Source organism: Haliotis rufescens, unplaced genomic scaffold (genome assembly GCF_023055435.1).
Source record: "Haliotis rufescens isolate VD_foot unplaced genomic scaffold, xgHalRufe1.0.p SCAF_6, whole genome shotgun sequence".
Lineage (NCBI taxonomy): Eukaryota > Metazoa > Mollusca > Gastropoda > Lepetellida > Haliotidae > Haliotis > Haliotis rufescens.
This window is the reverse complement of record NW_025964334.1, coordinates 38,477,762-38,493,367: the sequence shown is the minus strand read 5'-3', so window position 1 is coordinate 38,493,367 and position 15,606 is coordinate 38,477,762. Positions and strand designations below refer to the sequence as shown.

At 39.1% G+C, this 15,606-nt stretch overlaps 2 protein-coding genes across 3 annotated transcripts in view; one reads left to right on the top strand and one right to left on the bottom strand.

Annotated features, from left to right (window-relative positions):
- Positions 1–125: 125 nt before the first annotated feature.
- Positions 126–5,139, top strand: LOC124145827 (40S ribosomal protein S10-like). Its single transcript, XM_046515776.2, has 4 exons — positions 126–195; positions 1,396–1,537; positions 4,030–4,204; positions 4,937–5,139. Exons 2-4 carry the CDS (start codon positions 1,397–1,399, stop codon positions 5,104–5,106), a joined length of 486 nt encoding a protein of 161 aa, XP_046371732.1. The 5' UTR covers positions 126–195; position 1,396; the 3' UTR covers positions 5,107–5,139.
- A 4,671-nt stretch (positions 5,140–9,810) lies between these two features.
- The window catches only part of LOC124145826 (ABC transporter G family member 21-like), a 50,770-nt gene continuing 44,974 nt past the window's right edge, over positions 9,811–15,606 (bottom strand). For both annotated transcript variants that reach the window (XM_046515771.2, XM_046515773.2), the window contains exons 12-15: positions 14,464–14,678; positions 13,793–13,883; positions 13,295–13,412; positions 9,811–12,262 (exon numbers count right to left, since the gene is read on the bottom strand). In XM_046515771.2, the coding sequence (XP_046371727.2) occupies positions 12,058–12,262; positions 13,295–13,412; positions 13,793–13,883; positions 14,464–14,678 (629 nt within the window). In that variant the 3' untranslated portion in view covers positions 9,811–12,057. The remainder of the gene's footprint in view (positions 12,263–13,294; positions 13,413–13,792; positions 13,884–14,463; positions 14,679–15,606) is intronic.

The following is a 15,606-nucleotide window of genomic DNA, read 5'->3' as shown; positions in this document are numbered from 1 at the left end:
TTTGTGCAATGCTTGCTTGCTTATTAGTGACATTCAACGACCACTTTGAATAAACGCTAGGTAAATTTGTTATGGTTTTATGTCCTACTCTCGTCTTTTACGGTGTTTTTGTCCGGATTTTAAACGTCTCGCAAACTCTCGCTCACCAAACGCGAAAAGTTCCTCTTCCGGTTTGAGGCCATCACTACCCGTCAAGTATGTTTTACTTGGAAAATAAATCTGGCAAAATCTGCTATTTTAGAGTACCATCATGTTCCATAATCCTTCTATGTGTTAATGAAACATTAAACTCTTAGTAAAAATAGTCTTACCTTTAAAAGTATTCAAATTATTGGTCAACTGGCTGTATGAAAACACATGTCTATATAGATTTATCAGTTAAAGACACACGAAGACATGTTTACACGATGAAATTAATGTTGTATTGGATAAGACAGCGTATTATTTTTAGGTGTATGTATAATGTACGCTCTTTCCTTGCAGGTTGTTTCTTTTGGGAATTGTGGGGAATAGAATTGACTAATCGTGGTGAAATCAGTAGACCACAATTTTCACAGATTAATTCTCCATTGAATACCACAACCACTTTTTCCAGCTTTTATGAACTTTGATCATCATGATCATGCTCTGAAACTTAGACAAGCGACTTTGTGTATGCAGGCAAACTATAAATACGCCAAAGAAATGTATCAACAAGATCGTCAGTGGTTCACATGGGCTTGTAAAATTTCTGACATTATACATTTGTCTTGGTCTGCATTATTGGTGTGTTGCAAACAAAGTACTTACCCAAAGGAAAAGATAGTGAACTAGGTTACTAAGACATACACTTGTGATTTCAGTTTTGAAACACTAGCATACTGATCAGTGCAGATGTTTATGATCATTTTTTTCTGTTGTTCATTGATCATTATTGTAGTCTTTAAAATTGTAGCTGTCTAGAGCTCCGCTATCTGACATTAACTGGTTGAAACTTGTACAAGAACTCGTTCTGACAGTAACAGTCTTATTGAGCCTGATGCTGACTTTGCTGAGCTTCAGTCTGTCAAAGTGGACATTGAAAAATACTGTAGAAACACATATATTCCTCATGTTACCAAGAAGTGTTCCTCAAAGTTCACTAAAATATTTCATCCATAAATCTTATCTTCACTTGAATATTTCAGTTGAAAATGTATTTTGTCATGAACTGGAAGATATTATAGCTATTTTATTCCATTCCTGTATCAGTGCTTGTGTTTACTACTTTAAGCAATATTCATCAAAATATTAAAAATGTTTGATGAATCTTGGCTTTTCCTGAGACATGAAATGATAATTGTAGAAAAAGGTGTTAAGTTGTACATGAACCTAATGTTTAACAATCCATTAATAATATACTTTCTTGTCTTTCAGAATGTTGATGCCCAAAAAGAACCGTGTGGCTATCTATGAATACCTTTTCAAGGAGGGGGTTATGGTTGCAAAGAAAGATTTCTTTGCTCCTAAACACCCTGATGTTGATGTGCCCAACCTCCATGTCATCAAAGCTTGCACAGTAAGTTTGGTTACATCTTCAGTGTTTGTCATGTTTGTGTGTCATTGTGCCCCACATGATTATGTAGCAGGAGTTAAGTCATCTACGGGTGTCGATATGTTTTAACTGTTGATAATAATACTTTTATCATCCAAAACTGGCTCCCAAAGGAGATATTGTTTGGGTGAGATCAAGCGATATCTATATTGTAGATATCGCTGCAATAAAATGTGCAGACCATTGTGATATCATTGGTTAATGGTTATCATGACGTCACAATCAAATGACATCAGTAATGGCTCTCCTACTGAGGCTGTTAGCAGTACTTTTTCACGCCATGATATGAGTGTATTCCCTTTGTTTTAGTAAACCTAGACATGTAAACACTCACTTTTGACATATCCACTGTGCAAGACATTTTCTGTTAATCCTTTGATGACTAGGAACGATCTGTTGATTTACAAAAATGTAAATCAACTGATTATTCATCTCTTGCTGGGCTGTCACGTGCATATTACATAACACACATTTCACCTCACTTTAAACCTTGATTTAGATTGAATAATTACCCCAGACACAATAGATGCCAAATGGGAACCTTTGTCATGTATTCAGAGTGGTGCTACCGCTAATTATACCTGTAATAAATTCATTAACTGAGCATCAAGTGAATGACGACAAATACACAAGTGTAGGGTTATACCAGAAAACGTGGATGACAACAAGGGAGTAGTAATCGTATTATTGATGCAATCCAAAATCCGAAAATGCTTTCACTGCATGGATACTTTTTTTATTATTAAACTTTAACAATCAGGGGTATTTCCAAATGACGACATCCGATAAGCTCTGCCGTTCTTTTTGTCTGTTTGTTTAGGCTGAAGAAATTAATAAACATCCACCCTTTGTCGAAATCTTTCTAGATCATGGTTAACCAATCCGGGTTCAAAAATGAGTAAAACAAATATTGTCCCAAGTTTATTTTGCTGTCCTTGCAGACGATAGCCCAGTCTCTTGTCACGCTCAGTTGCGTTGCGTTGCGTATCATCCGGGTACTCATGGGGGGAAAAACAATAACAAAGGCAACAACCAGTCCCGGGGAATTACTATAGATCAGTGCCCCTTTAACATGTTTAAGACACTGCTTATTACTGTCTACAAACTGAAAAAGTTATGATAAATCAAATTTCACCCTTGTCTCCTGATATAAAATATATCATCACTCATATATATATTTGATATCAAAAGACACTTGGGTGAGATTCTCTATGTATTGATACTAGATTTATAATTCACCCTCACAGAAACATCAACATTTAATAATATTACCATGCTAAAGATGGACAGTGAGAAGGCCAGTGTTCAGAAGGCAGAGAATTCACTTTATATTTTGTGATGGATAATCTTAGTTCATAAGATAGCATTAAATTGGTTAATTGCAGGTGTACAAAGTTAATTTTTATCAGTGCACATACAGAATATGAATTGTATGTTGTGGTACTTTTGAGTCGATACCGATGCTAAAGTTGCCTAGCAATGACACCCCTAGGCCATGTAGACATGCAAGACTCATCCCATGGATGACATCCTTATCTTGTCAGCCTTTATGGTCATGTGGAGAAGGCATTCAACCTCAGATGAGAAGGTCCAGGGTTCGAATCCCAACACTGGACTCAAACATCTTATCACTTACTACCACTACCAGCCTTCAAAATTCCTGCTAGTCTGCCTGCCAGAGCCTACGAAATTGTGCTGTGCACAAGTAAAAATTCAGTTACATAGTAAACATTTCTGTCTTGTTCAAGCAGGACTAGCTACGAACTCTAGAGGACCAGTGAAATAAGGTTTACACCATGTACACTAGTCTCAAAATTCAAAATCAAAGGCTGTATTACAACAACTTGTTAGCCTGGTGCAGTCTTGATCATGTACAGACCACTGATCATCCTGATATTCCAAGAATATTGCTGACTGTGGCAGTAAATACTCACTCTCTCACTCTGCCATAACACAGAAAGTAAAACAGCCATGATGAATTGTAGTGGAGACATTACATTGCTAGTATTAGTAACATCTATTTTTAGTAGTGTCAAATTGTTTAAGCTAGAGACAAATGGAGTTGGGCCATTTCCCGTTAATTTAGAAAATGTTTATGGGACATTCTTCTATATCATTACTAAATTTGGCCAAAAATGTTTGAGGACTTAAGTGATATTTGAATGAGAACCAATGTCCTTGAAAACAAAATCTGTGAAGCGCTGCAGAATCATGTTCCGTAAACTTTTCCTTACCAGCCTGATTGTGCTTTTTTTTTTTTCTTTGAACAAACTTAACACCATTGTGATACAAATGCATTATGCAGCTAATGTATTATTAAATTAATATGATATTTGATACGCCAATGCACTGGCGAGTCTTTCAAAAGTATAGTTTGCAAGAAACATTACCTACCAATGTCTCAAGTACAGTAATTATTTCATTGTGTTTTACCATAATTGATGTTACCTTTCCAGAGCTTAAAATCAAAGGGCTTTGTGCGAGAACAGTTTGCATGGCGCCACTTCTACTGGTACTTGACTAATGAAGGTATCCAGTATCTGAGGGATTTCCTTCACCTGCCAGCCGAGATCGTCCCTGCCACACTGAAACGCCAGACCCGACCAGAGACGGCAAGACCTAGGCCAAAGGGTATGTTATTTAGTTACAAATGCTTGTTCATGCTTAGCATGCTCAGTAGACTGCCTCCGTGATCTAGTGGTTAGAGCATCTGCCTGGAGAGTGTAAGGTCGGTGGTTCGTTCACTGGCTATGTTATACCAAAAGACAGTAAAAGATGGTACTTGTTCTGACCCTCCCTGGTGCTCGGCATTTAGGGAATAATACAAGAACAGATTGACGCAGTCAGTATATTTTCTATCCAACACAAAATGTTGTAACAAAGATATAGATTTATGAATATGAATTCTTAGACCTAGAAGGATCCTGTGTTGTGAATCCACTCAGCCTCCATCTTCCAGTGTATCAGGGCTCCCTTTCTATTTTGATAAATACCATGGACCCCTTTGCTACAATAGTTTTGAGTCTATTTTTACGCTATATTAACCATCAGCACATTTATCACTTGTGGACAAAGTTATTGATAATATAGATGGAAGTTGTGACATCACTTCCCAAAGAAAGGTATATGAGCAATTATGATTTTTTGCACTTGATCATCAAGGATTTTTTTGTCAGCTTTTATATCTGGTTAGTAACTTTGCTTGAAAATGTTGAACAGAAATTTATTTATTTTAAGGTTTATTGCCTAAACAGGTTTTTGGTAAGATTTGCCTCACTGTTAGTAATAGTAGCAGTAGTTATTTCTTGGTGTCAGCTCTGTTACTTCCTGGTATCAGCATCATTGAATGAATTTGTGTTTCAGCTGCTGAGCCAGGCGGCCGACCCGGGATGGACCGCGACAGGCAGGAGTACAGAAAGGCAGGCCCACCCGGCGCCGGAGACAAGAAGTCAGATGTTGGCGCCGGTGCCACGCAGGAGTTCCAGTTCAGAGGTGGCTTCGGTCGCGGTCGGGGTGGTCCACCAAGGGAATAGACACTTGTACATGTAATAAACTTCTGGTGGGAATTTTCTTGTCAGTTGTGATTTGACCTACAGCAGGGAAGCTGACAAGGTTGTTTGGAGATAACCGTCTTCTTCTGGTGTTGCACATTGGTCATGATTTCAAGATTTATCATCTGTTCGCTGCAGTGATTTCAATTTTCTGGAATATTTTGTAGTCCGTCAGTTTAACTTTTGTGACACCTGTTTTTTTAATTATCCTCAAATTCATGTAATCACATTTACACACATCAAAATGTTTGCCTGTGCCTTAACAGAAACCAATTTTTAGGATTTTCTTGTTTCTACATGTTTGAGAGGGACTTTGCATGCCAGGATCTGCCCAGATTATGATCCTTGGTCCGTCTGCTCCACAACCATGGGTTTCACCCTAGTGATTAAGGTGTATGACCCATTAACTTCGGGATCCCCCTCACATTATGCTGACGTGCACGGCTATAACTGAACTGTAGCTGTAGCTGTAGCTGAACAAACTATCTAATCTTGAATACAAACAATGAGTGGTTGTAAAACTTTCCTTTTATTAAATAAAAGCTGCTCTTCAGCACATGACCAAGGCTAGGTCTTGGCGACTCGTACATTAATTCACAACATTACTGATAGAATTCAAGAGTTAATGAACTTAAAACAATTCTAACATTAACTCGGCTACGCAACCTTGAAATAAAGCACCATGGCCCCAATCCACCAAGCAATCTTGGCACAAAGGTGATCGGCACCCCAGTTCTTTAACATAGGCTTATCATCATCAGCGCTAAGATTGCTTTGTGGAACGAGACCCATGTGATTAGGGATTAATAAGTAGTTTAGTTCATGCATTTTTGAAAGCAGGGGCTTGATTTGGTTATTTGAATTTTCTAGAGCTTTATATAATGCCCAGTACAAAATTAGTGAGTTGCCTTTATATTTATGTCATAAATAGTTTACATGGAAGTTTAACATGAAACAAACAGAAAATGCCTTAAATCAGTTGGTCATAATCAATGTATTCTGACTGATGTTCATTAACATGGCATAACAAATTCATTACTTCCTCTGACTTCATAATCACTGTCATTAAGTTTGATAATTATCTTCTATGTGTAGTATGTTCCAATTCCATGCCATACATTGTCTACATTATACATAAATAACATATGAACATACTATTTTCTTCACAACATCCATACAAGAATAAATATAATTGTTTTTACCCACAGGATTTAAACATCTGGAAATCTCCTTCATTGCATATATAAAGAGAATACATTTATAACACTTATCCACACATTGGTGTAAAATAATTTAAACACTTCCATGAAACCAATGGCGTGCCATAATAACCCTTTTCATATTAACAGAAAAATATTTCACAATCTTTTTCATGTAAACAAGATAAGATAAAAAAGTTCAGATGATATAATGGAAACATACTCCAAGGCCTATTTGTATCGCTGTATTGAGATCAGATCTACATGCGACAACATTCTCGTGCACATGAATTAGAGTATATATCAGATCTGTGGTTGCACCACATACGACTAATGTCAACAAACAGTTTGATCATAGTCTTTTCCTATGCAGATGTACACGTAAGTAACAGTTAAGCACCATCCAGGCCCCTGACAACCATGACCAGGGTTGTTCAGAAATTCACACAGCCACACACTGACAGCCACACAAATGCCAGCATGTACATTGACATCCCAGTAACAGAGGACAAGTATCAGTACTTTGTCGGGTTGTAAAGGTGGGTACTGAGAACTAAGGGCGAGGCAAAGGCAAGCTCTATACTCTCACCTGTTCCCTTATCAGGGCAGACTTCCTTTTTTTTAGGTTTACAGATGTGGGGCCCACAAATTTAGATAGGTAGGTTGAAGAAATATAAAACCCAATTCCATTTCTTTTTGGTGTTTTCCTAAATTGTAAAGTAGGTAGGGGCAAAAAGGTTGGGGAGGGAGGAAAAGGACAAAAACAACATGTCCTGGCTGGATGCTGTTGTCAGTACATGGTTTTTTTCACATAGCTGTTTTTGGGGTCAACGAATCCGTAGACCAAGGTTTTAAAAAAGTCTGGTCTCAGATATCATTGTACTTTTGTCAAACACCCATAGGACCAGAGCTTTTCGCTGCACAAAGAGTCCATAGAATATAGTCGTATCATTCAGTTCACAATCCTGTAATGCCAAACACCATTCTATACCTAATGTCGGCAGTCCCATTCCTTGTGTAATACTCCTCATAGCACCAAATATCAACATAAAATTGGTGGTTCCTGACACTGTTTATATTTTATTTTTTAAGATCACACATTTGTCTGAAAATATAATAGGTAGAATTGGACCATGGCCATCCACATGAATAGACCAGATGCATGAGCAGAGAAATATGAACACCCAGCGTCTCCATGTAATCTCACACCACTACGACCATGCATAAGACATGTGCTGCCATAAGTACACATTCCTTGTGTAACAGTTGCTTTGAATCACAGATAGAGGAATAAACTTAAAGAAATGAAAATAAAGATCACTCTGAGCAATTTGAACACACGACATCGGGTTCATGCAGGCATGGAACATGTTGTTTCATTAATGTAGTACAAAACAAATCTGTAATTAGAAGTCTTGCATTGTGATGAACAAATGATATTTTCATGAACAATTAGAAACTAAACATTTGCTTTGAAAATTTGTTTCTTCCTTTTCGTACACTGATACTCTGAAAAAGGTAGAGCTTCTTACAACAGTGTCACGTCCATCCTTTTGGACGATGGGATTTCCCTTCAGACTAGTTTCAGAACAATAATGTATTTGAATTAAATTCAGTTGTTAAGATTCAAATTTTGTCATAATAAAAGCATCAATTCTGATAGCCAACCATATGTGTCTATTATGATCAAATGTAAAGAGAGGCTGCAATTTCTTTTAACGGTAGATTGATTTCCATATAACTTTGACAAATACTGATGGACTTAAACTGATTCAGTGCATTTCATTAAACATTATGTCCACAGTAATGATATCCAAGAAACATTACATACAGCACTTAACAATATATAAATAAATTTCATTTACACCAATCATGCCAATGAATATCACTCAAACTTTAATAAATGCATTCAGAATGGTTATCTGAACCACGGTCAAGCTGTTCTAAATGTAGACCTTTTTCATTGAAAATTCTACTTGTTTTCATGGATGCCTGCATGAACCATGTGACAGTATGCCTGGAATGAAAGAAGTGATAAAGACGGGAAGGTATAAAAATCTGCAAAGCCATCCCCTGCCTGTAACAATGTCTTCAAATACACTGTTGGAACATTGTTAGAAATAAAATCAGCCAACAATGAAATACATCAACATTAATTCAAACATATACAAAATGCTTCTCTCAATGTCTAGTTTAAACTGTGCTTATGTGATATATGACATATCATAAAAGGAATAGTGAAATATATTTTTCCATCGCTCAAAATATACATTTAAAATCAGTTATTGAAATATACATATGCATGTACTTGAGATTACCCCAGGGTATCATCAGGGTCACCAAGGTGCTCCTGTAAAAGTTCAGCTCGGAGTGTATACAGCATAGCACCTATATATGGACATTGAACAGAAGCACCCGAGTTTAATATATCTATGTAGTAGGTAGCTGTATACAGACAAGTAGCTCTCAGTGCTTAGGCAAGCAGGTATATACCTTTGAAAATACTGTACAATTTGTTTGGGTAAATATATACTGCCAAACAAAACCTTTAAAAATACAAGTATCTTAAACTTTGACTCGTGATTTATAACGTGGAGACTTCAAACATAAGGCTGAAAGGCACAGAAAGCCACACATACAATATAATAGAATCTCAGATTAGAACTTGGCTGCAAACAGATCTTGTGAACATTTTGAGATTATGTTTTCATATACACCAGTAAGTGAACATGAGTTGTGGAGGGAAGTTGATATGTCAAGATAATACACTACATTCCTCAATCACCTGTCAATACATAAGGCTCTTTGCAGTGTAGTCACTATTTTTAGCCCCGTGAAGATCCGGGGTAGAAAAGGTCTTCAGCAACCCATGCTTGCCGCAAGAGGCGACAACTAGGCTTATCATAAGAGGCGACGATCAGGTGGTCAGGCTCGCTGACCTGATGGATGCATGTCATTGTATACCAACTGCGTGGATCGATGCTCGTGACATCAATCACTGGATTGTCTGGTTCAGACTCGAATATTTACAGACTGCCATCACATAGTTGGAATATTGCCGGGTCTGGCGTTAAACAACAAACAAACAAACAATATTTTTAACCAACCAATCAAGCGTCAGCCTGGTTCAAGCAAGAAAGAATATGAGTGCTCTGACCAAGGAGTGCTCAGATTACATCTGCGATATCTCCTGTACCATGGTCCTGCTGCCTCCACACATTGCTTCAATATCAGGCAACAGTAGGTTCCCACAATATTCACACACAAAGCTGGGCTCATTTCACTTCCATGAGTGAAAGACCGCCCCCGTGGTCGAGGGGTAGAGCCTCCGCCCAGAGAGCGGAAGGTCCGGGGTTCGACCCCCACCCGCATCATACCAAAAGAGGTTAAAAGAAGGTACTTGTTGTTACCCTGCCTGGCACTCAGCATTAAGGGGCTAAAACAAGGACTGGTCGGCTTGGAGTCCATATACTGTGTCAGAGTGGGGTATTCATGTTAAACTGCAGCATGGTATCTCAGTGGTCTAGCACTATAAAATCGGCATTATTCCGATGGTACACAACACATGCACATGCACACCTCACTATATAAGTGCAATAATCTTGGGCGCGACTTTTCACCTTACCCCACTTCCATGAGTTATACACTGCCCCCTTTTTGCAGCTGAATGAACATAACATAGTGGCCGTATGTATTCAGGGGTGATGGAGGAATAGGGGTGAAGTATTGAATAGGACAAAAATTGTGATATCAGTATTAAGTCAGTAAAAAGTATATGATATAGACACAAAGTGAGTGGTTTTGACACCAAGCTCAGAAACAACACAGGTTCCAACAAAACAATATTTGTAAAGAATCAATAAAAAATAAAACAAGATTTTAAAAGTTTAAAATAAGAAACTCAATTTAAGACAAAATGGGTGATTTCGCAACAAAGTAAATCCTTTATGGAAAGCAGTATATAACCTGGCAGCATCAATAAGAAATAATAAACACATGAACACAAGGAAATTGTTTTAACAAATATGAGAACATAAAATACACAACCAATGACTATGAAATCAACACTGGGAACAGGACAAAATAATTATAAACCTACAAAACTGACGTTCACGTAATGAGCGTGTATCTGACACTCAACTTTTACTTTTCAGGATTTCATAGCAATTCCTGAGTACCGGTATACCGTTAAGACAAAGTAACAATTAATCATCAAATTTACATCATAATGACTTCGAAATATTGAATAAGAGCAATCCAGCAATCACTGAGTTGAACATCTGGCTACATGAAAGACAAAGAGTTTCCTTAAGTCTTCACTAATACAATATTGTGCATTTATTTCAGGAAGAAAATGGATCATAAAGATACAAATATTTTCACAAGTCATAATTTGACAAAGAGTATTCAAAATTTAAAAGCTACCATTATTTTGGTATGAGAAGATCGGAAGGCTATTCCTGATTATTTTTCATTACGTACAGTTTAGGGTACAAGTTATTCAAGAAGGAAATGCTGCCAATGTCAGTGCATGCAGGCACACCCCATAGCCCTGGGCTCAGTCCCATCAAACCTTGAGGCACTGGGAAGTGGCCAAGAGGTGTCATGTGGTTGTGGCTATCCTAAGGCCTTATATTATTTTAGTTGGTTTACGAAATTGACCAACGAAACAAACCTGAAATTAGTAGAAAAGACACTTTTGACCATTTTTGGGGGTCCAACTCTGTTTTACAATTAGGTGGAAAGAAAACACACACAAGATTTTTTCACTGCTGTTCAAAAGAAAGGGTGCGTTATATACGTTTAAAAAAATTAAAACTTTATTATGGTGTCTTGCCATGTTAAAACTTATTTGTTATTCAATCATCTGCAGTATTGATACAGAAGTTGAAATAAATCAAAACCACACATTTCGCCCACATACAATGAACTTTAGGCCAATTGTTTTGTTAACCAACTAAACCACCTAACCCTCTGTATTACACTGTTCATATTCTGACAACTGTACCATGTAGCAGCTTATTGCAATAATCATAATGCCCCTGCACTTCTCACCATTCACTCTCCCTGATATCATTGTTAGAATATATTGCCACAAGGTGCTGTTGCCCAATAGTCACTGACTCACTGACTCACTCCCCTATAAACTTCCCTTTGATGAACACAGTGTATTAAAGATATTTTTGTTCATCTATGCATTGCTCAGATCTTCTACCTCTTCATAACATGACAGATCTATGGTTACAATAATTTCATTAAAAAACCGATGCATAACAGTACAAAAGATAAAAGAAGCTATATGTAGATGACTAAAAATCTGTTTGCGATTGTGATGAAGCTTACTGCTGCAATCGTTACTGACCTTGAGGTGCTTCATAAGAAGCTTGTTCTACTAGATTCTGAAAGTGTGACAAGTCATACAGTCTTTCGATACAATAACTTGTCTTGGCAGCCTGATGAACAGAAAGACTAAGAGACCCATACAGTATGAAGGCAACAGCTACCGGGTATTGTTTTCAATAAGGAAGGGAGACTACTCTTGCAGGCAAGATAGCAATGTTAATACTCAACATGCACACATATTTAGCAATGTTTTCACTGAGAAAACATAGGGCAACAATTGATTTACAAGTTATGTTAGTGAAGCATGGTGCACACAATCCTGTCAGAGTATGGGTAAGTAAATCTCAGTGTAGAGCTTCCACTCCAAGCAGCTCCCCTGTGAGTTGCTGGTTCAGACAGAGCTGGGTTTGTGGACGAATCTTAGGACGAGGTAACCCAGCAGCCGGAACAAGCAGATGAAGAAAATGATCGGAAAGACATAGGTCCAGTAGGACGGCTGCACATCATAGAAGGACAAGACTTGGTAGTTGGTGACGGATGTTTCGTTAGTAGTCAGGCATGTTCTGAACTGGGAGGCCCCGCTGCTGGCTGCACATCTGGAACAGACAGATCATAATTATAACACTGAGCCGACACTTACTGTACATCAAGACACTTACTCTACACCATGAGACTTACTGTACATCACGACACTTACTGTACATCACGACACTTACTGTACATCACGACACTTACTGTACATCAAGACACTTACTCTACACCATGACACTTACTGTACATCACGACACTTACTCTACACCATGACACTTACTGTACACCAAGACACTTACTCTACACCATGACACTTACGCTTCATCATGACACTTACTCTACACCATGAGACTTACTCTTCATCACGACACTTACTGTACATCAAGACACTTACTCTACACCATGACACTTACTGTACATCACGACACTTACTCTACACCATGACACTTACTGTACATCAAGACACTTACTCTACACCATGACACTTACTCTTCATCATGACACTTACTCTACACCATGACACTTACTGTACATCACGACACTTACTGTACATCACGACACTTACTCTTCATCATGACACTTACTCTTCATCATGACACTTACTCTACACCATGACACTTACTGTACATCACGACACTTACTCTACACCATGACACTTACTGTACATCAAGACACTTACTGTACATCACGACACTTACTCTTCATCATGACACTTACTCTTCATCATGACACTTACTCTACACCATGACACTTACTGTACATCACGACACTTACTCTACACCATGACACTTACTGTACATCACGACACTTACTCTACACCATGACACTTACTCTACACCATGACACTTACTGTACATCACGACACTTACTGTACATCACGACACTTACTGTACATCACGACACTTACTCTACACCATGACACTTACTGTACATCACGACACTTACTCTACACCATGACACTTACTCTTCATCATGACACTTACTCTACACCATGACACTTACTCTACACCATGACACTTACTGTACATCACGACACTTACTGTACATCACGACACTTACTGTACATCACGACACTTACTGTACATCACGACACTTACTCTACAGTTTTATCCCCGGAGAACTCCAGCACCATGAGGCAGTGGAAGGTGTAGTGCAGGAAGGAGAAGTACTTGATCCAGTCCAACCAGAAGGGAAGATGGCGGGTATAGAAGCCACCTGGGGAGATTCAAGAAAAGTGAGTGAGTGAGTTTGGTTTTACGCTGCTTTTAGCAATATTCCAGAAATATCACGGCAGGGGGACACCAGAAATGGGCTTCACACATTGTTCCCATCTCGGGATTCCAACCCGGGTCTTCGGCGTGACAAGCGAACGCTTTAACCACTAGGCTACCCGACCGCCCCTCAAGAAAAGACAAGGTATTATCGTGTCCATTTGAAATGGAAAAATTGTTTAGTCATTGAAAACTTATAACTATTGTTAGGAAAGTCATGTTCAGCTAACTGACACGTTGTAAGATCTTAATCGGGATGGTATCAGGGTAAAAGATCTGATTGGCCTTCAAAGCCAGGTAAGAAGAGGAAGAGTCTACACCTACCAAGCAGCATAATGGCCATCATCACAAGGGTCGCGATAGACATAGCCTTCTGAAAGTCCATGAACACAATCCCCAGGAACAAACCAATACTCTGCAAAACAAACAATTAAAGCATCATATAATTACAAGTCATGTACAAAAACACAATAACAAAACGTGTGCATATTTTACACAAGAATTCTGCCCCTGCTTGGGTATTTTGTAAAAGATAATACAAATTAAGGGAAGATTAGTTACCATGGTGACAGTGTGTCACTTGTCTGATTTCGTGTCATCATGCCATACAGATAATACAGGTTTTCCTTCAATCTAATCTGTTAATCTGACGCATAATAGCTTGAGATGTATTCTGCCTTGGAATCCCCTATGATTACAGCCCTCAATGAATGGTCAAACCATTTCTCAGCCTATTCTGCTACATCCACTGGACACACTCAAACATGTCACCTTAAAGTGGGATAAAGCTGTAAGTGATGCAGGTCTTAATTGATTACCACTTTGGACTTACCCATGACCATGTGTAAGGTGCTGACAAAAGAACAAACATAATCAGGGGAAACAAGATTCAAACTCATGATCACAGGATTCTGATCCACTAAAGGGGCTTAACTCTGCACAGTAAGTGCAGTGCCTTAGATGACAGCACCATTCTTGCCATATGGTAGACCTACCTGGCCACAGATGGCACCCAGCATGACGGTGAAGATCGTCCCAAAGAAAGGCCCAGCACCATTGAGTCCAATGCACCAGTACGATATGATGATGAAGGCTGTGGGCAGGAGAAGGATGAGAGGCAGCTCGCTGGTCATCTTGGCAAAATAGTATGCCGAAAGCCGGTACCAGCCTGCAGAACGCTCCTTCTGGATTACAACCCTCTCAGTTGGGACTGTCAGACAAACAACACGAGATATACCTTCACACCCTCTCAGTGGGGACTGTCAGACAAACAACACGAGATATACCTTCACACCCTCTCAGTGGGGACTGTCAGACAAACAACACGAGATATACCTTCACACCCTCTCAGTTGGGACTGTCAGACAAACAACACGAGATATACCTTCACACCCTCTCAGTGGGGACTGTCAGACAAACAACACAAGATATACCTTCACACCATCTCAGTGGGGACTGTCAGACAAACAACACGAGATATACCTTCACACCCTCTCAGTGGGGACTGTCAGACAAACAACACGAGATATACCTTCACACCCTCTCAGTTGGGACTGTCAGACAAACAACACGAGATATACCTTCACACCCTCTCAGTGGGGACTGTCAGACAAACAACACGAGATATACCTTCACACCCTCTCAGTGGGGACTGTCAGACAAACAACACAAGATATACCTTCACACCCTCTCAGTGGGGACTGTCAGACAAACAACACGAGATATACCTTCACACCCTCTCAGTGGGGACTGTCAGACAAACAACACGAGATATACCTTCACACCCTCTCAGTGGGGACTGTCAGACAAACAACACGAGATATACCTTCACACCCTCTCAGTGGGGACTGTCAGACAACCAACATGAGATATACCTTCACACCATCTCAGTGGGGACTGTCAGACAACCAACACGAGATATACCTTCACACCCTCTCAGTGGGGACTGTCAGACAAACAACACGAGATATACCCTCACACCCTCTCAGTGGGGACTGTCAGACAAACAACACGAGATATACCTTCACATCCTCTCAGTGGGGACTGTCAGACAACCAACATGAGATATACCTTCACACCCTCTCAGTTGGGACTGTCAGACAAACAACATGAGATATACCTTCACACCCTCTCAGTGG

Excerpts from the sequence above, each read along its gene's own strand:
- LOC124145827 (XM_046515776.2), top strand. The coding sequence starts at position 1,397 with ATGTTGATGCCCAAAAAGAACCGTGTGGCTATCTATGAATACCTTTTC. Across the intron at positions 1,538-4,029 it reads ATGTCATCAAAGCTTGCACA|AGCTTAAAATCAAAGGGCTT; the intron begins GTAAGTTTGGTT and ends TTACCTTTCCAG. Across the intron at positions 4,205-4,936 it reads GGCAAGACCTAGGCCAAAGG|CTGCTGAGCCAGGCGGCCGA; the intron begins GTATGTTATTTA and ends TTTGTGTTTCAG.